This window comes from Geotrypetes seraphini, chromosome 15 (assembly GCF_902459505.1).
Source record: "Geotrypetes seraphini chromosome 15, aGeoSer1.1, whole genome shotgun sequence".
Lineage (NCBI taxonomy): Eukaryota > Metazoa > Chordata > Amphibia > Gymnophiona > Dermophiidae > Geotrypetes > Geotrypetes seraphini.
The window spans coordinates 3,504,832-3,527,656 of record NC_047098.1 but is presented as its reverse complement, the minus strand read 5'-3'; the positions used below and the strand labels follow the sequence as shown (position 1 = coordinate 3,527,656).

Genomic DNA, 22,825 nt, shown 5'->3' with positions numbered 1-22,825 from the left:
CTTTCTTCCTTCCACTGTCTGCCATCTCTCTGCTCCCATATGGCATCTTCTCTCCTTCGATGTCCCTTCCAGAAACTGTATGCCTCCCCCTTCCATCTCTCCTTTCACCCCATTGGTCTGGCATCTCTCTCCTCTCCTTCCCTCTCCCACACCTCTCTTCTGTAATCCCTTTCTTCCCTCATTTTCCTTTTCAATTTATTTTCTGCATCCATCTAGATTACGTTCTTACTACCCTCTCATCAATTTCCTTTTTTACTGTCTACCTACAGCTCGCCACCTCTTTTCCTCACCCCCTCCAGTATTTCCCTAATTCAATCCTTTCCCCCATCATGTGCCCTCCTTTTATTTATCCCCTCCTTCCATCATCTGCCCCTTCTCTCTCTTTCCCCCCACTTCCATCATCTGCCCCTTCTCTCTTTCCCCCCACTTCCATCATCTGCCCCCTTCTCTCTCTTTCCCCCCACTTCCATCATCTGCCCCCTTCTCTCTTTCCCTCCACTTTCATCATCTGCCCCCTTCTTTCTCTTCCCCCCACTTTCATCATCTGCCCCCTTCTCTCTCTTTCCCCCCACTTTCATCATCTGCCCCCTTCTCTCTCTTCCCCCCACTTCCATCATCTGCCCCTTCTCTCCCCCACTTCCATCATCTGCCCCCTTCTCTCTTTCCCACTTTCATCAGCATCTGCCCCCTTCTCTCTCTTTCATCAGCATCTGCCCCCTTTCGCTCCCTACAACCCAATTCCATGCAGTATCATTCCCCCTTATGTCTCTTTCCCTGCAATTCCATCAGCATCTGCCCCTTTCTCTCCCTCTACCACGCATCCATACCACCCTGACCCCCTTTCTCACCCTTCAGCGTGATTCCCTACCACCCTGCCCCCCTTTATCACCCTTCAGCGTGATTCCCTACCACCCTGCCCCCCCTTTGACACCCTTCAGCGTGATTCCATATCACCCTGACTCCCTTTCTCACCCTTCAGCGTGATTCCCTACCACCCTGCCCCCCCTTTATCACCCTTCAGCGTGATTCCCTACCACCCTGCCCCCCCTTTGACACCCTTCAGCGTGATTCCATATCACCCTGACCCCCTTCAGCGTGATTCCATATCACCCTGCCCCCCCTTTATCACCCTTCAGCGTGATTCCCTACCACCCTGACCCCCCTTTGACACCCTTCAGCGTGATTCCATATCACCTTGACCTCCTTTATTTCTCCATCCCAAAGGTCCCACGATGACTGCTTCTGCTCGGATGGAAGAGGTAAGTGATGTCAGAGGGGGCTGGGCCGGCAGATGCAGTTAGTTGCGGCAAGATCCCGTGATGACTGCAGCTGCTGGGCCCCCCCCCCCTGACGTCACTTACCTCTTCCCAGTCATTGCAGGACCTTCTTCACTTTAGTGCGGCTGCCGCCTCTGCTCTAAGTACGGCAGCCGCGCTGAAGTGCCATTTGAAGCAGCGCAGGAGGTTCCGGATCCGGCCGGCTGTGCACCCCTTTGGAGCGTGCATCCGGGGCAGACTGCCCCCCCTTGGTATGCCACTGAGCAGAGGACTCTTACCTGTTGTTCACACCAGCTTGATCCTTCCCTCTGATGTAACTTCCTGGTCCTGCAAACGAGAGGTTACATTAAAGGGAGGGCTCAGGGCCACGGGTTGGAGGCTCTGCTCCCTGCCAGTGAAAAATAGAAGGATTTAAGAAGTGCTGGGCTGAGGCAATGGAGAAGAGTGATGCCTGGTGTTGATAGCTCCAGTCAAATATAAAAAAGGGGGACAAGCTACAACCACTGTAACAAAAGTGATAAAGTGCATGTGTTGAAAAGAGAAAAAAATCACTCTATAGACCTATTCAAAGAGTTATATGGATGATGTAACAAAGTTCACAAAAACTTGCTCAGAATCATGGAGGGGAAAACTGGGGAAAACCCCAGAAAAAAACACCTCACAGCTCAATCATCGCATGGAAAGTAAACAAGATGTTATATCATTTCATATATGCTTTTTGTGTTGTGAAAAAACCACTAACGTTCAGCACACTGTTTACTAAGCATACGTCAAAGCTTTTAGACAAACTAAGCAAACTTAACTTGCAGCCTGCGGGTTCCGATGTGCACATTTTGATCCTGCCTCAGGGAACACACAGGAAAAGTTGGAAAAAACGCTCATGCGATGGGTATAAAAAGATTCAAAAAGGACTGCTTTCTCACATAAAGAAGCGCGTATAGCGCGGCTTGACTGCTTTGAAAGGTGTTGATAGCTGGCAGGACCTGAGGATCCTTTCCATCTGCATTGCTACTGCTGGGTGGTAGCCCTGCCAAGATGGCACTCAGAGTGCTCTTGACCCCTTGCTACTCTAAAGCGCACCATGAATCAATCCTGTCCCATTGCCAGTCACTCATCGCACCCGGCTGTCCACTACAGAAGGAGAGTTCAGTTTTATGAGTCCTGCTGTCAGCTGCTTCTACGAAATGTAAACATGACGTCAGATAAAAGCCAAATGGCCCATCTTAGGCTTACCAAATGTCCACATTTACCCAGATATGTCATTTTAGAGAAATGTCCAGGTGTCTGAACTGGAGGGAGTTTGGGTTTTGGACTCTCTCTTTCTCCAATGCAGCCCCCACCCTGATCCTTCTGACATCGGCCTGCCTCGGAAGCTTTCACTCTGCAACACTTCCTATTCCCACGTAGGCAGGACGCTGCAGAGTGAAGACTTCCAGGGTATTTAAATGTCTCTAACATATCACCCCTCTCCCGCCTTCCTCCAAACTATACATATTGAGATCTGTGTCTGTCCCCATACGCCTTATGATGAAGAACACGCAGCATTTTAGTAGCCTTCCTCTGGACCAACTCCATCCTTTTTATATATTTTTTAAGGTGTGGTCTCCAGAATTGTACACAATATTCTAAATGAGGTCTCACCAGAGTCTTATAAAGAAACATTAATGCCTCCTTTTTCTTTCTGGCCATATCTCTCCCTACACATCCTAGCATCCTTCTAGCTTTTGCCATCACCTTTTCAACCTGTTTGGCCACCTTAAGATCATCACATACTATCGCACCCAAGTTCCGCTCCTTTTTCATGCACAAAAGTTCACCCCCTAAACCAGGGGTGTACAACCTGTGGCCCAGTGAAGTATTTTGTGCAGCCCCAGTCGAGGGCGATGCAGTGTTTTCCTCTGCTGCCCCTGGATGTTTACCGTCTTGCCGGCTCCCTCCTCTGTCTTGCTGCAGCGTTTGTGCGGCCCCAGAAACATTTTTTTTCCAGCCAATACGGCCCAGGGAAGCCAAAAGGTTGGGTACCCCTGCAAACTGTAGTGTTTCCTCAGGATTTTGTGGTGAGGGAAGAGTGGGGTGCAGTGGTTAAAGCTGCAGCCTTAGCATCATGAGATTGTGGGTTCAGACCCACGCTGTTCCTTTATGACCCTGGGCAAGTCACTTAATCTCCCCTTTGCCCCAGGTACATTAGATAGATTGTGAGCCCACTGGGACGGACAAGCAAAAATGCTTGAGTATCCAAATAAATTAATGTAAACCGTTTTGAGCTCCCTTAGGAGAATGGTATAGAAAATTGAATGAATGGATAAATAAATTTTGCAACCCAAATGCATGAAGTTGCATTTCTTAGCATTAAATCTTAGCTGCCAGATTTCAGACCATTCTTCAAGCTTTGCTAGGTCCTTACCCCTGTGTGAATAACATGCGAATCAGATATTGGTATCATCCGCAAAGAGGCAAATCTTACCTGACAGCCCTTCAGCAATATGGCTTATAAAAATGTTAAAAAGAACAGGCCCAAGAACCAAACCTTGAGGCACACCACTGGTAACCTCCCTTTCCTCAGGACGATCTCCATTGACCACTACCCTCTGTTGCCTTCCACTTAACCCGTTCCTGACCATGTCCATCACTTTGAGGCCCCTCCCAAGGGCACTCAGTTTATTTATTAGATGCCTGTGTGGAACACTGTCAAAGACTGCTAAAATCGAAATCCACCACTTCTAGCTCTCTCCAATTCTCTGGTTATCCAGTCATAGAAATTAATCGGATTTGTCTGACGAGACCTGACTCTAGTGAAACTATGTTGCCTCGGGGCCCGTAATCCACTGGATTCCAGAAACTTCACTATTCTCTCTTTTAAAAGTGTTTCCATTCATTTACTTACCACAGAAATCAGACTTGCTGGCCTGCAGTTCCCTACTTTTTCCTTACTTTCACTTTTGTGGAGAGGGACCACATCTGCCCTTCTCCAGTCCTCCGCTACCACTCCTGACTAGGGAAGCACTGAAAAGGTTGGCTTGTGGAGCTGCCAGAACTTCCCTAAGTTCCTTCGGTACCCACAGATGTCCACCATCTGGCCCTATCGCTTTGTCCACCTTTTGTTTAATTCGCTCTTCATGAACACAAACATCTGAAAATTGATCAGGGTCTACCGCTTCTGTGGTCCCGCTCCCAGTGCTTCAGCTGTTAATACAGAACAGAAATATTTGTTAAGTAATTCAGCCTTTATCACCTTTGAGTCTCACAGTGCCACTTTTGCACTTCTTCCTATCACTAATATATATCTAAAAAATGTCTTGTCCCCCCTGTGTCTGCTATTTTTAATTCCATTTGCATCTTTGCTTTCCTGACCGGTGGCATGGTAAGGGTGAGCAGCACCCAGGGCAGTGGCACCTCTTCCCCTGCACGCCCCCTTCCCTTTTCCTGTACCTTTTTAAACTTCTCCGGCATGAGCAGTAAGTTGTCCACTCACCCTTTGACGTCACTTCTTAATGACGGGTCCCGAAAGTGATACTGGAGAGAGTGCCACTGCCAACGCAGGAGGCGATCTCGTGCCGGGGAAGTCAAAATGGTACGAGGGAAGGCAAGGGGCACATGGTGAGGGGGGACGAAGAGGAGGGAAGCTGCGCCTGGCACAGACCAACCCTTCTGCACTCCATTATTACGCCACTGTACTCCCCCGATATTCACGGGGGTTCCACTCCAGGAACCCCTGTGAATCTTGAAAATCCACGAATACGGTTTTTCGTGGGGGAGACTGGAGAGGGCAGCGGCGTGTCAAAGCAGCTCCTGATTGGTAAGGCCCGACTTTAGTGCAGGAAGAGGCAGTCGGAGCATAGAGCGAGAGATTTCCTTCACTCACCGGTGCTCCGGCTGCTCTCTCCTTCCTCTCCAGCTGTCCTCTCCTGGTTGGCAGTTCGCGGTCGGAAAATACTGTGAATGACTGGGACCACGAACCGCCAACCGCGAATGTCTGGGGCAACACCTTACTTGACCAGTCTCCCTTAACTTTTGCAGATATTTTTGCCTGTCTTCCTCTTTCTGCGATCTTTTGTAGTTTATGAAAACTAACCTCTCTTTCCTTTTCCTCCCTTAGTTCCAGCCTGACTAACGGTTTTTGAACCTGAAAAACACCAGTAGTTAAAGGTGTGAGGAATTTTCAGATTCTAATCTTTAAAGAATTGGACTTCTGCATATAAAGCAATAGGTGAGTTAGGTAAGTTACTCTTTAATGTGTTTCATGTTTGACTTGCCCTGATAAATTACATATCAAACCAGTTTCTTATTTAAACATCAGCCCAGTTGTTAGGGGGATCACAAGGGATTGATTTTTCCAGTCTGCTGCTGGAAGCTAAGAAAAAAAGCATTTGGATAGGATGGCAAAACTGTTTGCTGTTCTGAGACTGTGGGATATCAGTCGGGTGAATAATACCCAAGCGAGCATTTCAGGACTTCCTGGATGAGACTGCATTAGTTGCCTCGTTTCCCTGGGCTACTCTTTTCAGTCCCTATGGAAAAGGAGAGGAAAATCCTAGCTGTAAGCTTGGCTAGAAGGCTGAAGTTTTGAGAACTAAGAATATTTCAAACCAGATATGCAGCAAAGGAAGGCTTGGTGCTAAAGAGCTAAACAATCATTTTAATAAAGGAGACCCCTGGTAGATTAGACAGGTATTGTATGCGCTGTTAAAATACTGCGAGCTCTTATTCTTATAGACAGACCCCTCACGCTGTATTCTGAGGGTCTGATAGTCGGTGTCGCTCAAACAGGCAGGAGCACTCCTCATTAAACTCACACTGACTGTGTCTAACCTGCATTTCCAGCAACCCTTATCTGGATAGCACTGCTGAAAACCCAGGCTGACTGCCAGGGAAGGAGGGGGTGAGGGGGGGCAGACTGCCAATATTCACTGGTGATACCCGGACAGTTGCCCCAGTTAACTTGCAGCAGAAAAACAAACTGTCCTGTTAACCAGGTTGCTGAATACTGGGTAACTGCCGGTGACCGTCAAATTGATTTATTGCACCTTTCTAGCTTACCTAACTAGGTAAGTTACAATTCACACAGCATGCAGCAAAATAAACATAAAACATGACACAACACAAATAGAGGTCCCAGGCATGGATCAACGCTGAGTATTTGGGAACACAAAGTCCCATGTTGGACAGTGCTGGAAAAGGTGTGGACGTCTGCAATCTGAACGTCACCTAAGAACATAAGAATAGCCTTACTGGGTCAGACCAATGGTCCATCAATCCCAGTAGCCCTTTCCCACGGTGGCCAATCCAGGTCTCTAGTACCTGGCCAAAACCCAAAGACTAGCAACGTTCCGTGCTTCCGGTGCAGGGCATGCAGCGGCTTCCCCCATGTCCTTCTCAATAAGACTATGGACTTTTCCTCCAAGCCTTTCTTAAAACCAGCTACGCTATCTGCTCTTATCACAACCTCTGGCAAAGCGTTCCATTTCTATGAATGGTCCTGCCCTAGGTGTGAATGTTGCCGTCTGGAACTGGAGCATCCCATAACCTCACAGTTCAGAAGTGCCTTCACGCTGCAGAGCTGATGTTATTTCTATACTCCTTAACATCCTAAGTTGTTTACCTTGAATCGTAACCAGGTACTCTGTCCCCCTGGGCTCACACTCTTACTATGGGACCTTTGCAGCGCCATTTTATCTCCCCCATGCACTTCTCCTGAATTCTGGTCATGGGCCAAGTTACTCTTATCTCTGCCCTTCTCTAGTGTCACCAGTTCTGACTCTGCATTTTCCACCCTGCTCTGCTGTATGCTTGCAATAGCTTTTCTAACCGGTGCATCACACTCTGCCAAATTCACTTCTCATCTCAAGCCCTGCCTTTAAGAAGTGCTTGATTTCAGAGGCATAGCAAGTTATGTGTGGGCAGGGTAAGAGGTGCCCCCCCAACTCGCACCTTCCCTTCCCCTCCAGTGCCAGCGCGAGCAACTTCTCTAGCTTGCTGCTTGCATCAGCGTTGGTGTTCCTTCTGATGTCACTTCTGGCCCCGCAACTCAGAAGTGATTTGAGAGGGGAGCTGGGGTGGCACAAGCAGCAGGCTTGAGAAGTTGCTGGCGATGGCAAAGATATAAAGAGCTACTGGAGGGGAGGGAGGGTGCAAGTGTGGCCCGGGGGGCAAAGAGGCAGTCTGCTCCCCCCCCCAATTCCCCTTACTACACCACTGAGAGCAAGTGCGCCATTCACTTAATTACTTGGCTGCAATGCAGTGGGCAGGATAAGAGCTGTAGGGGGCATTTCGCATAGGGCACATTTCCAGCTCAGGACGGTCCTGATTCAAGGCTTCAGGAAATTAATTTGTATTACCCCTGGTGAGACCTCATTTACTTTTGAATATTGCGTACAATTCTGGAGGCCGCACCTTCAAAAAGATATAAAAAGGATGGAATCGGTCCAGAGGAAGGCTACTAAAATGGTGTGTGGTCTTCGTCATAAGGCGTATGGGGACAGACTTAAATCTGTCTACTTTGGAGGAAAGGCAGGAGAGGGGAGATATGATAGAGATGTTTAAATACCTATGTAATATAAATGTGAATGAGTTGAGTCTCTTTAATTTGAAAGGAAACTCTGCAATGAGAGGGCATAGGATGAAGTTAAGAGGTGATAGGCTCCAAATCTGAGGAAATACTTTTTTACAGAAAGGGTGGTAGATGCATGGAACAGTCTCCCGGAAGAGGTGGTGGAAACAGAGACCGTGTCTGAATTCAAGAGGGCCTGGGATAGGCACATGGGATCTCTTAGTGAGAGGAAGAGATAATGGTTACTGCGGATGGGCAGACAGGATGGGCCATTTGGCCTTTATCTGCCATCATGTTTCTATGACCATGTTACCCCACTGTTTATAGAACTACACTGGTTACCATCAGAAAATAGAATAGAAATCAAATTGTGAGAGGGTGCTGAAAAGTTCTCAGCCCAACCAACCAACTTCCTAAATTCTAAGTGTTATGGCTGTATTTCGTTAAGTGCCAATTTGCAGAAATGAATTTCTATGCTAGATCACTGATTGAACCATTTCCACGTCATTCTCTTCTTGGTTGGGCTGAGAACTTTTCAGCTCCCCCTCGTATGCTCTGTAGCACTGAAAGTACTATACGGTGATGTCCTTATCATTCCCAACTTTGAAAGATATGAAATACAAGACATCCCACAGCAAATCATTCAACTATCAAATAGCAAAAGTGTGGAACATTATCTGCCGTCATCCACTATGTTACTATGGTATACATACAGTTTTGCAAAAATCTAGACACGTGGCTTTTTAAGAAATCCCTACCAGGGGTTCAAAGAGACTCAGACTAATATAATACAAGTCACCTAAAATAAAGACAATGTTTAAGATCAGCTGTTATTTATTATCTAGTGCAGGGGTGCCCACACTTTTTTGGCTTGCATGCTACTTTTAAAATGACCAAGTCAAAATGATCTACCAACAATAAAATTTTTAAAAAACGCAAAGCACATTGTATGCAGAGAAAATGTTAATTATAATTTGTATTTGGGTTTTTTTTTCAGAGGTCAAGGCAGATGACTTTATGCAATGTCACCTCAATAACAACTAGACAAAGACAAATATACCCCCCTCCCCTTTTACTAAACCGCAATAGCTGTGCTGAATGCCCCTCGCAGCTCCCGACGCTCATAGGCTCCCTGTGCTAAAACCCACTATTGTGGTTTAGTAAAAGGGGGCCAAAGTGCAAAATATAGACAACAGATATAAATTCTCAAAACGGACACATTTTGATCACTAAATTGAAAATAAAATCATTTTTCCTACCTTTTTGTCTGGTGATTTCATGAGTCTCTGATTGTACTTCCGTCTTCTGTAAATCCAATATTTCTTTCTTTCTGCCCCCTCCCCTTTTCTTTCTGTCTCTCTTTGTTTCTCTCTCCCCCTGTCCCCCCAAGCCAAATATGGTAATCCCACCTGGAATCTGCCTAGAACTCTAATTAATTAGGATTCGTCAGGATATAAGACTGCTAAAGCCTGTCGCTTCTTCCTCTATAATATTAACAAAATTACATTACATTACATTACTGATTTCTATTCTGCCTCAACCTTGCAGTTCTGGTCCAAACTCTCTTTTCCAAACACAATACCCAAACCCTAATCCACACTCATCACCTCTCGCTTAGATTATTGCAATTTTCTTCTCTCAGGTCTTCCGCTCAACCATCTCTCTTTCCTTCAATCCATGCATAATTCTACTGCACAATATTCCGCAAAAGCTATCATGCTCACATTAATCCTCTCCTCAAGTCACTTAATTGGCTCTCCATTCATTTCTCAGTACAATTCATAAACTTCTTACTGACTTACAAGTGCATTCACTCTGCAGCCCCTCAATATCTCTCCTCACTTATCCCCCCTCTATGCATCCCCACATGAACTCTGTTGATCGGGCAAGTCTCTTCTATCCATACCCTTCTTCTCCACTGCCAACTGCAGACTCCGTCCATTCTATCGTGCTGCACCCTATACTTGGGACTGCCTGAGTCATTACATCAACCTCTATCTCTATCAGTATTCAGTTTTTTGAGGCTGCTTTCAACTCCTATGCCCATTCTATCATTCTCTCTGCAAGAAACCCTCCAACCCCTATATGTCCTGTTTGTCCAAATTAAATTGTAAGCTCTTGAGAAGGGACTACTTATTACATGTAAAAGGTACAGCACTGAGTATGCCTTTCAGCGTGATAGACATGATAAATAGTAGTAGTAGTATGAGGGAGTGCTGAAAAGTTCAAGCCAACCAACTTTCTAAATTCTAAGCATTATTTTGTCACTGTATTTTATTTTGCAAAGGGCCAATTTGCAGAATCGTAATGCTATGTTTTGACATTTTTTTGGATCATTGATTGAACCATGGCTATGAAAAGTATGGAATTTTCAAGTGTGGAACTCCAAGCCATCATGAAGTTCCTATTTTTGCAGCAGAAAACTCCAAAGAAAATCCATGAATGTGTGATGCAAACATTGAGTAACAAATGCCCATCATACTCTATAGTGAAGAAGTGGTGTACAAATTTTCAGGGGGGAGATTGTGAGACCGAAGATGCAACAAGGTCTGGGAGGCTTCAAACGGCGTCAGCTCCTGAAATTGTTGACCATGTCCATGACCTGATTTTGGCAGATTGGCAAATATGGGCTATAACAATTGCTGAGACACTATAGATATCCAGGGAATGTGTTGGGTGTACAATCCATGAGCAGCTGGGTATGCAGAAGCTGTCGGCCAAGTGGGTGCCCAAATGTTTGAATGCTGACGAAAAATGATATTGAGTAGACACTTCCAAGTTGAGGAGCAGCTACAAAGGTAAAAAATATACATCAGGGGTGGATGTTGTTCAAAAGTACCATCCTGGAAGCCCAGATGAGATATATTCCATGTATTAAAAAAGGAGGAAGACCAAACAGTGAGGTGAAGAATTTAGCATCTTTCCCACTCTTCTCCCTCATTTTTCTCTCTCTTCCAGCTCCCCTCTCCCAGCATCTTTCTCTCTTTTCCTCCTTCCTTGACTTCAGCCTCACCCACTCTTCCCCAATGTCCTATCTAATCTCCCTCATCTCCAGGCTATCTTCTTCCCTGCCTTCTCTCATTCTTTCACAAGTACTATTTTTTACCTTCTCTGTAGTAAAGCATCCCCCCCTGGGATTCAACACCCTCCATCCATGCCTCCCCCAAGGTTTGTTAACTCCCCTATTCCCTTCCCCTCCCTCCCTTGCTCTCTTTCCAAGAAGTCACTGCTTAGAATTAATATTTAGAATTTGCCTGTAAAAGCATTGACTAGTTTTAAATGTCCTTGTGGTCTATGGAGGTTTTTATGCCTATGAAGTTACACACCCTTTCTAGATAGAAGAGGGTGTCCTCCCTAATGGGGCTCTGAGGCTTTTCCTCCTAGACAATTTTGTTTAGCTTGTTTTTCACTAAGCTATATTTTCACAGCCTAAATAGTGGACTTCCCCAGGGGTCCATGCTGGAACCACTGCTTTTTAACATATTTATCAATGATCTAGAGCTGGGGATGAGGCAAAGTTGTTAAATCGCAAGAGGATTGTGAAAAATTGCAAGAGAACCTTGTGAGACTGGGCCTCAAAATGGCAGATGACGTTTAATGTGAGCAAGTGCAAAGTGACGCATGTGGAAAAAATAAACCCGAACTATAGGTAGGTGATGCTGGGTTCTATGTTAGGAGTCACTGCCCAGGAAAAGGATCTAGATGTCATTGTTGAGGATACACTGCAACCCTCAACTCAATGTGAGGCAGCATCTAAGAAAGCAAATGGAATGTTAGGCGTTAACTTGCATCAGGAAAGGAATGAAAACAGAGATGAAAATGTTATAATGCCCTTGTACCTTGCAGTTCTGGTCAACGTATCTCAAAAAAGATATAGAATTAGAAAAGGTATAGAGAAGGGCAAAAAAGGAAAGGCTAAAGTGGCTAGGGCTCATCAGCTTGGAGAAGAGACGGCTCAGGGATAATATGATAGATTGGGTGGGGGGGGTAGATGTCTACTCTTTCCCAAAGCTATGGGATGTGGTAAAATCAGTTAGCTCAGTGGTGTTTAAAAAAGGTTTGGAGAAGTCCATAGGCCGTTATTGAGATGGTTTGGGGAAATCCTCTGCTTCGTCCTGGGATCTGGCCGGTCTGGCAGCAGGACCAGGAAGCCCGTGGGCGGGAAGCGCCAAGGCTCGGTGGCTGACTGGGCCAATAAGAGCAGCCTCGCGCAGAGCCGGCCAAAAAGGCGCGAGCCCCTCGAGAAGACTTTGCGACGGCCTGCGCCCCCTGCGGCCGTCTCGAGCGGCGCCCGCGCACGCGCCCAGCCCCGCTTCCGCCCCCCCTCCTCCTCCCCGAGCCGAGCGCTTCCGGAGGCGGCCGGAGATTGCCGAGCGTCCGTCCTGCCGGACTGCTAGAGGCGGCCGCAGCGCCATGTTGGATGCTGAGCGAGTCGAGTGAGGCCAATCCGCCGGCATCCCGCGAGCGACAGCGGCGGTGGGCAGCCCGGGGAGGGGGAGCGAGCCCCCCCCGCCGCCGGCCCATGACGACATCGCCGTGAAGCCCCGCCCGCGCTTCCTCTCGGCCCCCGCCCGACTTCCCGTTGTCACGGAGACCGGCCGGCCCTGGCCCGGGAGAGCGGCCCTCTTCCTCGTCGTTCCTCCCCCCGCGCCCCCTCCTCCCCTCCCCCCGCGCCTTGCCATGAGTTTGCCGCAGAAACCGGCCTCCGGACCCGGAACCGGCTCGGCGCCGCCTCCTCCGCCTCCGCCTCCTCACCCGGGCATCCGGGCCCTGCCGAGCCAGCCGCCCCAGCAGTATCCTTTCAGCGGGGGAGCGCCGAGCGCGCGCCCAGGTGACTTTGCACGGGGGGGGAGGGGAGGTCTCGAGGCAGGAGCAAAAGCTGGGCTGGTGGGAGGGGGAGGGGGTGGGGGTCTCGTGCCTTCTGCAGCCTCCTCGGGGTGAACCACGTAGAGAGAGAGAGAGAGGTAAGAGGATGATTGATTGAGCCGAGCAGCTGATGTGGCACTAGTTGAGCAGCTGCTTCACACTCTTGCACTTGGCATGGCCGGGCCACGCTCAGGACTTTTTGACTAGATGGTAGAGAATCGCTAAGATCTTGCGGAGATGGCAATAAATTCCTTTTCAGTTTGTAAAAAAAAACCTACAAAATCTCAATGGTGCAGTAACTTATCCTGCTATCCAGAGGATGGCAGTCTGAGCATGGCAGGCGCACAATTGCAGGCTAAAGATGCACTGAGGAGGGCAGAGAAGGATATCGTTTAATGGCTTAATTTTTTCTGGCTATTTTTATCAGTTGACCTAAGGTGTTATCTGAGATTACAATGAGGGGTGGGTGGGGAAGAATTCTGCAAAGTTTATTTGTAGCATTTTGCTTAGAATTCTTTTATACTGAGGCCTCAGCTTCCAGCTTCCTCAGTTCCCTCTCTCACTCTAATTGCAGTTCTGTCTTCTTCTAAATACCACTCTTCTCTCAGTTGCACCCTGAATCCCCTCCTTGGCCCCCATAGTCTGGCATTTCTCCCTCCCTACCTTCAAAATCACTCTCTCTACCAAACCCCCCCCTCATTTGTAGGTCCAGCATCCATGTCCCCTTCCCTCTTCCTGTGCATTCAGCATCCATGTTCCCTACCCTCTCCTCCTTCCACTGCAGGTTTAGCATCCATGCTCCCTCACCTCCCCCCCCATGGGCCTAGCATCCATGCCCCCCCCAATTGTGGTCTAGTATCCTTGCCCCTGTCCCCTCCTCCCCTTCTCCGCACGGGTCTGGCCTCTCTCCCTCCAACCCAACCGACTCCTGTGAGATCAGACATACATGCGGGCCTCCCAGAGCAGCAGCGGTGATGGCAACCGGCCGGTAGAGGCAGAACTGTGAACAGGCTGCTTGTGGCCTGCCCTAAGGCCTTCCCTCTGCTGTGTCATATATCTACAGGAAGTGATGCGGCAGAGGGAAGGCCCTTTCACAGTGCTGCCACTGCTGGCCAGCTGCCACCACTACTGCTTCCTTGAAAGGCCTGCAGGCATGCTGATCTCATGGGAGGGAAGGGGGGGGGGGGTTGGTTGGAGGGAGAGAGGCCAATCCCGTGCGGGGCAGGAAGAAGGAATGTGGGCAGAATGGAAGGTTTACGTAGAACTTTGCACTGCGTGAGCAGAATTCTGTGTGGATGGAGAATTCTGCACCATGCAGTTGTACAGAATTCCACCAGGCGTAATATCTGTACCAAGAACAGCAGAGAGTTCTCTGGCTGAGAGGCATTGAGCAGAGTTCCCCTCCAGAACCAGTACAAACCCGCTTAGTGAGCAAGCAGAATCTAACACATGAGGATCTTTGCATATCTAATGTGCAAGTAGCATCTACTTCTGATCTTTTCTGTAATGCTTTCAGATGTACCCTGTGCTGCACATCAATAGCAGAACTGAGTGGCACTATCAAAAGAGAAAACTTGTAACCTTTTCAAATCTTAACCTAGAGCCAAGTAAATTTATTTCTGTGATCAGAGGGCTTATAATAGGACTCATACCTGTTTGAACACAGGGTGAAGTGACTTGCCCAAGGTCACAAGGGAGTGTAAGTGGGAAAAGCTGGATTTGATCCAAGATATTGGTTCTTAGTTGAGTATAAAGAGATCTGCAGTATTAATGATCAGATGTGAACATGTTGTACTACTACTGGGTCATTTAGCCAATCTCAGTGTGCTCTGAAATTCTTTTCAGAGTGCTTTGCTGGTGGAAAAAAGTTGGTTTGGTTAATGTGACCATTAGGTAAAGTCTTACTTGTGTATGGTTTGTTGTGATGTGTTAGTAAAGCACTTGTGTGCATTTTGTACTGCACTTTGTACTGCACTTTCCAAGTGATGAAATAACTTGGTGTTCAGCTGATAAGTTATTACATGAATGAGTGTGTGCATGTGGCTGCTGTGACATCCATCTCCTGATCTTTGTTTGTAAATGTTCTTTTACTGTATAGAGAATCCTGATCTTTGTTTGTAAATGTTCTTTTACTGTATAGAGAATCCTGATCTTTGTTTGTAAATGTTGTTCTTTTACTGTATAGAGAATCCGGATGATCGGTTTTATCTTTTTGCTATCATTTACTGTGTTTCCATATTACATCACAGTCCAGTCTGTCCAGTTGTGATCTTTCACTTGGAGGTAGATGAGAGATGTACAATCCAGTGCTAGCTCCTCCTTTTCCGTCTGATATTTAAGCACTGATCTCATTCCCAGGTCACTTCAGTTATTTTAACCTTGCAATTCTTACAAGACTACACTACATCCAGTGACCGGATCCCCTACCATCTTATTACCAAATGCAAGCAATCACAAACAAGAAAAAAGTGGAAATAAAAACACACAGTATCTGGATGAATCCAGGAAAAAATCCAAAGATACATTAAAGGCATCTAAAAAATTGGTTTATTGAAATATCAAAAAAAAAGCAAATGAAGGGCAACAGAATGTTGGGACCCAACACGGTCTGTATTTCGGCAGTATTAGCCTTCCTCAGGAATTCATTTATCCTGAATGCACAACAATTATGCCACCAAAAAGTGCTCCAAGTGCACTTTGAATCTACCTTACCTTACTTTTGGTGGCACCCATAGGCCTTGTGCATTGAAGCAAGGAAGTGTGTGAATATCTCATGGTATCTTGGTTGTTTGATCAAGTTTCAAGTTTTATTAAAATTTGATTTAACGCTTATCAATAGTTCTAAGTGATTTACAAGTTAAAAAATAGGTGATACAAAACGATAAATAAAACCACATATACAAGACATAACAAAAAATTAAAAAAATAACTAACCGATAACAAAAGGAGAAAGGGAGAAACTTCAGTTCTTGATAGGATAGAAAACATGTAAGGTAATAACATCAGGAAGGGGAAAAAAAGAGAGAGGGCAGAATTAAAAATCCTGAGTTCGATTGCTGATCAATTGAGTTATTAGTCTGCAAAGGCTCTTCAATGAACATTGAAATCTTTCTAATGAGGTTTCCTCTTGTAGATAGATGGGAAGTAAGTGCCAGATTTGGGGGGCTGTAACTGAAAAGATGTCTGTGCGTCTAGTACTAATAACTTTCAAGGAAGGGATGGTAAAAGACAAAATGGGATCACAGGTACAACCTTCCTGGCCATTTTTCTGGGCAGAATGGATTTGCTATGCTGGTTTTTATCCACCATAATTTACTATGTAACTACATGTACATTAAAGCTAGGTTTATCCTACTGGCATTAGGTAAGAAATGAAGTCAGCTGCTGGTTATAAGAACTGCCAAACTAGGTGAGAACAAAGGTCTTTCAAGCCAAGTATCAGTCACAGGATAAACAGTGATTCCTCCCTCCTCCCCATGTTTAACAACAGTTTATGGACTTTTCCTCCAAAAACCTCTCCAAACTTTTTTTTTTTTTAACCTAAAATGCTAACTGCTTATATTGTACCTTTAGGAACAAGTTCCAGGGCTTATACATTGAGTGAAAAATGTTTTCTTTTAAATGTGCTACTGAGTGAATTAATTGAATATTTTTCAGTTACACTTTTTTGGAAATGTTACTCTTGGGGAATTTGTACAGAATTTCCCTGGGCTGCAGAACTGAGACTAACATTTGCACACACATTCATAGGATATGGAGCTGTGACTCAGAATCACCTGGTGCCTTCCTCTTCCTGCCCTGCATGGCTTAAGCAGTGTGTGATCTGCACTTTGCTGAGGCTCATGTCATTCTCATGAGACTTTGAAAAAGGCACATGATTGTGGGTAGCTGCATGGCTTGCACTTTCAGAGAGCTGGTAAAAGAAGAGCTGGATGGCAAAGGCAGTGGACTGGCAGCAAAGCTTGTGTTTGGAGGGGCTGAGGTAGAGACCAACTCAAGAGGCAAGCAGTAAGGAGATAAGTAAGAGGGAAAGATGAGCTGAGAGAAGCATTTTCTGGAAGATGTTGGGTAAAGTTGATGGAGGAAATGGCAGTAAAGGGACAGGTTCACCCTCTCCAAGGTAGGGAGAACGAGAGGGCACTCTATAAATTGAAAGGGGATAGATTTCGTACGAACATAAGTTCTTCACCCAGAGAGTGATGGAAAACTGGAACGCTCTTCCTTAGTCTGTCATAGGGGAAAACACCCTCCAGGGATTCAAGATGAAGTTAGACAAGTTCCTGCTGAACCGGAACGTACGCAGGTAGGGCTAGTCTCAGTTAGGGCGCTGGTCTTTGACCAGAGGCCGCCGCGTGATCGAACTGCTGGCATGATGGACCACTGGTCTGACCCAGCAGTGGCAATTCTTCTATTCTTATGAGTGTGGGGTGATATGTGTACTTGGAGAGACAGGAAGTAAGGGAATCTGTAAGGGACAAAAGAGCAGACGGAAGGCCATCAGTGGTGTTCGAGAGAGACAGGAGGTAAGAATATGTGGGGGAGATAAGTAAAATGATATATTTGGACAGAAGCTTGGAATAAGGGGATGTGTGTGTTAAAGGGTTGATGAGCTGGGGAGGAGGACATGGTGTGAGAGAGAATGCCATATGAAACCCCCCCCTGAAATCAAAATACCTATCCTATAAATCGGTCTGTGGCACCCAAGAGGACTGTCCCCCTTCGTCCCAACAAACTGTCAACTCCTGCAGCAATAAATACCGGTAGTTATGAAAACCACTAGGTTGTCACTGCCTGAAGCTTGGAGCCCCAGTTGGACCCAGTGGATTGCTGAAATAAGTCACTGAAAGCCAGAAGCCCATTACTGTACTAGGGAAAATTTGCAGCAAAAACTTGAAACATTTGCAGGCTTGAATACAAACTTTTCTGTCTAAGTGAATTATTACTCACAGTTTGTATTGATATAGTGTGCAGATCAACTAATTTATTCTTACCTGTGTCACCCCATTTATTATATTGATCTTTACTTGATCATCTTTCTGCCAAACCAAGCAGCCCTGACTTGTGTAGCCTTTCCCCATAAGGGAGCTGTTCCACACTTGTGTTTCTGTGACAATGTGCTTAGTTTCAGGAAATTATTCAGTCATTTCAGTGAAGTAAGGGTTGATTGAATCCAGGAAGACTTTTTTTTACAGTCTCCCGGAAGAGGTAGTGGAGACAGTGACTGTGTCTGAATTCAGGAGGGCCTGGTATAGAGACACATGAGATCTTTGAGAGAGAAAGAGTTAATGGTTAGTGCGGATGGGCAGACTAGATGGGCCATTTGGCCTTTATCTGCCATCATGTTTCTATGTATGTTAGATCAGTCTTAAACATGCTCTGTTAATTTTATTGATGCAACTGACAGTTTTTGAATTTTGTATATGTCGGTTGGCGATTGCAGATTTTTTTTATTGTAAGCCACTTAATTTTTAGACGGATAATAAATGTTTCAAATAAATAAACTGTGGTCACACCATGGAGCAATACTTTCTTTTCCTAATAATTCCTCACACTATTAGCTTTTTGATCACCACTGTATGCCAAGAGAATAAGAGGGGCATAATCAAAACATATGTCTAAGTCCGATTTGGACGTAGGGTGCTAGTCGCCCAAAGTTGGCATAGGTAAAATGTCCATTCTCAAAAAGTATGTCTAAACCAGGGCTGCTCAAGTCCGGTCCTCGAGATCTACTGGCAGGCCAGGTTTTCTGGATATCCACAATGAATATGCATGAGAGAGATTTGCATACCAAGAAGGCAGTGCAGGAAAATCTCTCTCATGCATATTCATTGTGGATATCCAGAAAACTTGGCCTGCCAGTAGATGTCTAGGACCGGACTTGGGCAGCCCTGGTCTAAACTATTCAGTTTTTTGAAAATCATCTATCTGTAAGTCCAGGTGTTGTTTGTCCAGACTGCCACTACGCCTATCTTTATAACACATTCTCGACCAAAAATTTGTGCAAGTCCCAAACGCCCAGAACAAGACCTTTCAGATGTAGGAGGGGCCATTAATGTGATGGACTTGCCACCCAGACATGGCAACAGCAGTGGGGCACCTTATAGGGCACTGCTGTGAACTTCACAAAAAGAGTGCAACATAAACATCTCACAGAACTCCCTTATAGGTTATGGGAAGCCCCCCCCAACCCACTATACCCACCTGTCTACAACCCCAATAACCCTTATGGCTGCAGGTGGCACCTGTGTGGCAGTACAGTAGGGTTTTTGGTGTAATCACATTTTCCACCATGAATGTGGTGGTTAGAGTGGCTTATGGGCCTGGGTCCTCCTCTCTATGGTTCACTAGCCCACCCCTTAGACTACTTAAGCCACCTCTATGCAGCTCCACTAGGCTTTCCTATGCCGGAGGCAGGTATGCACGTTTATATTCTGAACATTTTGTGGTGCAGCGGGGTCAGTGAACACGGGAGAGTGTGTGTGGGTCTTTACTTTGTCTCTCTAGTGGTTATCCGGTCACATTTGATACCTATTGGGTACTTGTATCTGTCTTTACATTGTCTAACTCACAACATATACATTTCACCTAGGCAGTCTCATCAAACATTTGATTATCCCTGCAAGACAACTAAGTCTAGGTCGGCCTACATCCCGCCCTAACCACTCCTCCAAAAATGCCCCTTTGAGCTCTGTGCGCACAGCGGGCTTCAGAGGTCTAAAATGTCTGTGGATATGTCCGGAAAGCTGTCTTTTAGATCGTTCAAGTGCTGACTTGGGGGCGGGTTTTTAATAATAATAATAACTTTATTTTTTCTATACCGACATAATCTTGCGACTTCTAGGCGGTTTACAGTGAAAGAGAGCTGTACAGTCAGCGAATTACAATGTGAGAACAGGTAGGAAGTCACTGAGTACCGTATTTTCGCGGATATAACGCGCGCGTTATACGTGATTTTACGTACCGCGCATACCCCTCGCGCGTTATATGCCTGAGCGCGGTATACAAAAGTTTTTTAACATAGTTCCCACCCCGCCCGACGCCCGATTCACCCCCCCAGCAGGACCGCTCGCACCCCCACCCCGAACGACCGCTCGCACGCGCTCCCACCCGCACCCGCATCCACGATCGGAGCAAGAGGGAGCCCAAGCCCTCTTGCCCGGCCGACTCCCCGACGTCCGATACATCCCCCCCCCCCGAAGGACCGCCGACTTCCCGACAATATCGGGCCAGGAGGGAGCCCAAACCCTCCTGGCCACGGCGACCCCCTAACCCCACCCCGCACTACATTACGGGCAGGAGGGATCCCAGGCCCTCCTGCCCTCGACGCAAACCCCCTCCCCCCAACGACCGCCCCCCCCCCAAGAACCTCCGCCCGTCCCCCAGCCGACCCGCGACCCCCCTGGCCGACCCCCACGACACCCCCACCCGCCTTCCCCGTACTTTGTGTAGTTGGGCCAGAAGGGAGCCCAAACCCTCCTGGCCACGGCGACCCCCTAACCCCACCCCGCACTACATTACGGGCAGGAGGGATCCCAGGCCCTCCTGCCCTCGACGCAAACCCCCCTCCCTCCAACGACCGCCCCCCCCCAAGAACCTCCGACCGACCCGCGACCCCTCTGGCCGACCCCCCCACCCCCCTTCCCCGTACCTTTGGAAGTTGGCCGGACAGACGGGAGCCAAACCCGCCTGTCCGGCAGGCAGCCAACGAAGGAATGAGGCCGGATTGGCCCATCCGTCCTAAAGCTCCGCCTACTGGTGGGGCCTAAGGCGCGTGGGCCAATCAGAATAGGCCCTGGAGCCTTAGGTCCCACCTGGGGGCGCGGCCTGAGGCACATGGGCCAAACCCGACCATGTGTCTCAGGCCGCGCCCCCAGGTGGGACCTAAGGCTCCAGGGCCTATTCTGATTGGCCCACGCGCCTTAGGCCCCACCAGTAGGCGGAGCTTTAGGACGGATGGGCCAATCCGGCCTCATTCCTTCGTTGGCTGCCTGCCGGACAGGCGGGTTTGGCTCCCGTCTGTCCGGCCAACTTCCAAAGGTACGGGGAAGGGGGGTGGGGGGGTCGGCCAGGGGGGTCGCGGGTCGGTCGGAGGTTCTTGGGGGGGGGCGGTCGTTGGAGGGAGGGGGGTTTGCGTCGAGGGCAGGAGGGCCTGGGATCCCTCCTGCCCGTAATGTAGTGCGGGGTGGGGTTAGGGGGTCGCCGTGGCCAGGAGGGTTTGGGCTCCCTTCTGGCCCAACTACACAAAGTACGGGGAAGGCGGGTGGGGGTGTCGTGGGGGTCGGCCAGGGGGGTCGCGGGTCGGCTGGGGGACGGGCGGAGGTTCTTGGGGGGGGGCGGTCGTTGGGGGGAGGGGGTTTGCGTCGAGGGCAGGAGGGCCTGGGATCCCTCCTGCCCGTAATGTAGTGCGGGGTGGGGGTAGGGGGTCGCCGTGGCCAGGAGGATTTGGGCTCCCTCCTGGCCCAATATTGTCGGGGAGTCGGCGGTCCTTCGGGGTGGGGGTGCGAGTGGTCCTGCCGAGGGGGGAGAAGAATCGGACGTCGAGGGGGGGCATCAGGCTTTCAGGATGGGGACAGGACTTCAAGGGGGGACAGGCAGATCTTCAAGGGGGACAGGCAGACCTTCAAGGGTGACAGGACTTCAAGGGGGACAGGCACGGAGAGTCGGGGCAGTGCACCGAAAGTCAGGGTGAGTCGGGGCAACCAGATGAGAGTCGGGGAGGGCGAAAGGAGAGTCGGGGTGGCCAGAGGAGAGTCGGGGAGAGCGAAAGGAGAGTCGGGGTGGCCAGAGGAGAGTCGGGCAGCATGCGCGTTATATGCCTGAGCGCGGTATAGAAAAGTTTTTGTACATATCATCGTGATTTCTGCGCGCTATACCCCTGTGCGCGTTTTACAACGGTGCGCGTTATATCCGCGAAAATACGGTAATCAGTGTTTACAGGTTACAAATAGGTTACAGCATAAACTTGAACATTTTACATCAAAGGGGCTGAATGGTCAGCGAATTACAGAATATAGATGGTGAGGAAGACACTGAATAGTCAAGAGAAGAATAGAATACATTTGTGAAGAAGCGTAGTATCAGCATAAAGAGAGAAGTATTAGGATGGGGGGGCTTTGTCTGGCTGGGAAATTAATCTATTGAATAGGGCGGTCTTGATTCCTTTCCGAAAGGCGCCATAGTGCATTTTAGACATATTTAAGTTTTGATTATGAGCCCCTAAGTGTTTTGTGAATAATGATGCATAGATCTTTTTCCTGGGTGGTGTCATTCTAGCATCATGTTTATTCCTATGTGCATCACATTGATTTTGTCCATATTAAATTTCATCTGTTGTTTGGATGCCTAGTCTTTCAAAGTCCTGCACTTTATCACAGTCTGCTTGTGACTGAATAATTTTGTCATCCATAAATTTAACCCCCCCCCCCCACTACTCCCAGCACAGATCTCTGGGGCACTTAATTTTCCCATTGAGAATCCTGACTATTTAGTCCTACTGTTTCTTATCCAGTCACTCATGAGGGGCATAATGAAATACCTTTTTATAAGCGAGATCATCATTTCGCAGATCATCTTTATTTACCCTTTTAAAAATGTAGGCTCCAAGTAATAGCTTTAAAATGCTTGCTCATTCTCAAGTTTAGTGAAGAGAATAGACCCATTTTTTAAATAAGAAAAAGAAAAGGGGACTGGAAGTGTTAAAGCTGTCAAAGGCATGTGAAAGTGCTGTAAGTTCACAGGGAGTTCGTCTGTGTCAAAAATTCAGATGAGGAGAAGCAGGGCAGCCACATGGCGATCTTTAGAAGGCCAGTTTCTCTTTGAACTATTTGACCCACTCGCTGCTGGCTTAGTGCATTTAAGTGTGCACCATGGACAGATACATGCCCTCATTTCCCATGGGCTTTTTCCCAGTCCGCATGCTAATTGGTGGCACCGCTTTATACAAAGAGCCCAAAGAAAGGTGTACAGAATGTATGCACCCTGCCCACTCAATGACATTTGATTCCACCCCAAAAAATGAATATGAAAATAAAAAATCTGAAACTAGATTTAAGTGAAGGGAGTATTTCCGTTTGTAAGCTGAGCCGAGATAAACTGAAAATGAGACTGAACACTCAAAACACTTAACCCCCCCCCT

The 22,825-nt window shown here is 47.6% G+C and overlaps 1 protein-coding gene across 7 annotated transcripts in view; it reads left to right on the top strand.

Moving 5' to 3' along the window:
• The first annotated feature begins 12,088 nt into the window (after positions 1-12,088).
• The window catches only part of EIF4G3 (eukaryotic translation initiation factor 4 gamma 3), a 298,034-nt gene continuing 287,297 nt past the window's right edge, over positions 12,089-22,825 (top strand). For 5 of the 7 annotated variants that reach the window (XM_033921697.1, XM_033921695.1, XM_033921696.1 and 2 more), the window contains exon 1: positions 12,089-12,617. In XM_033921697.1, the coding sequence (XP_033777588.1) occupies positions 12,505-12,617 (113 nt within the window). In that variant the 5' untranslated portion in view covers positions 12,089-12,504. The remainder of the gene's footprint in view (positions 12,618-22,825) is intronic. The other 2 variants (XM_033921700.1, XM_033921698.1) reach the window with 1 other exon arrangement.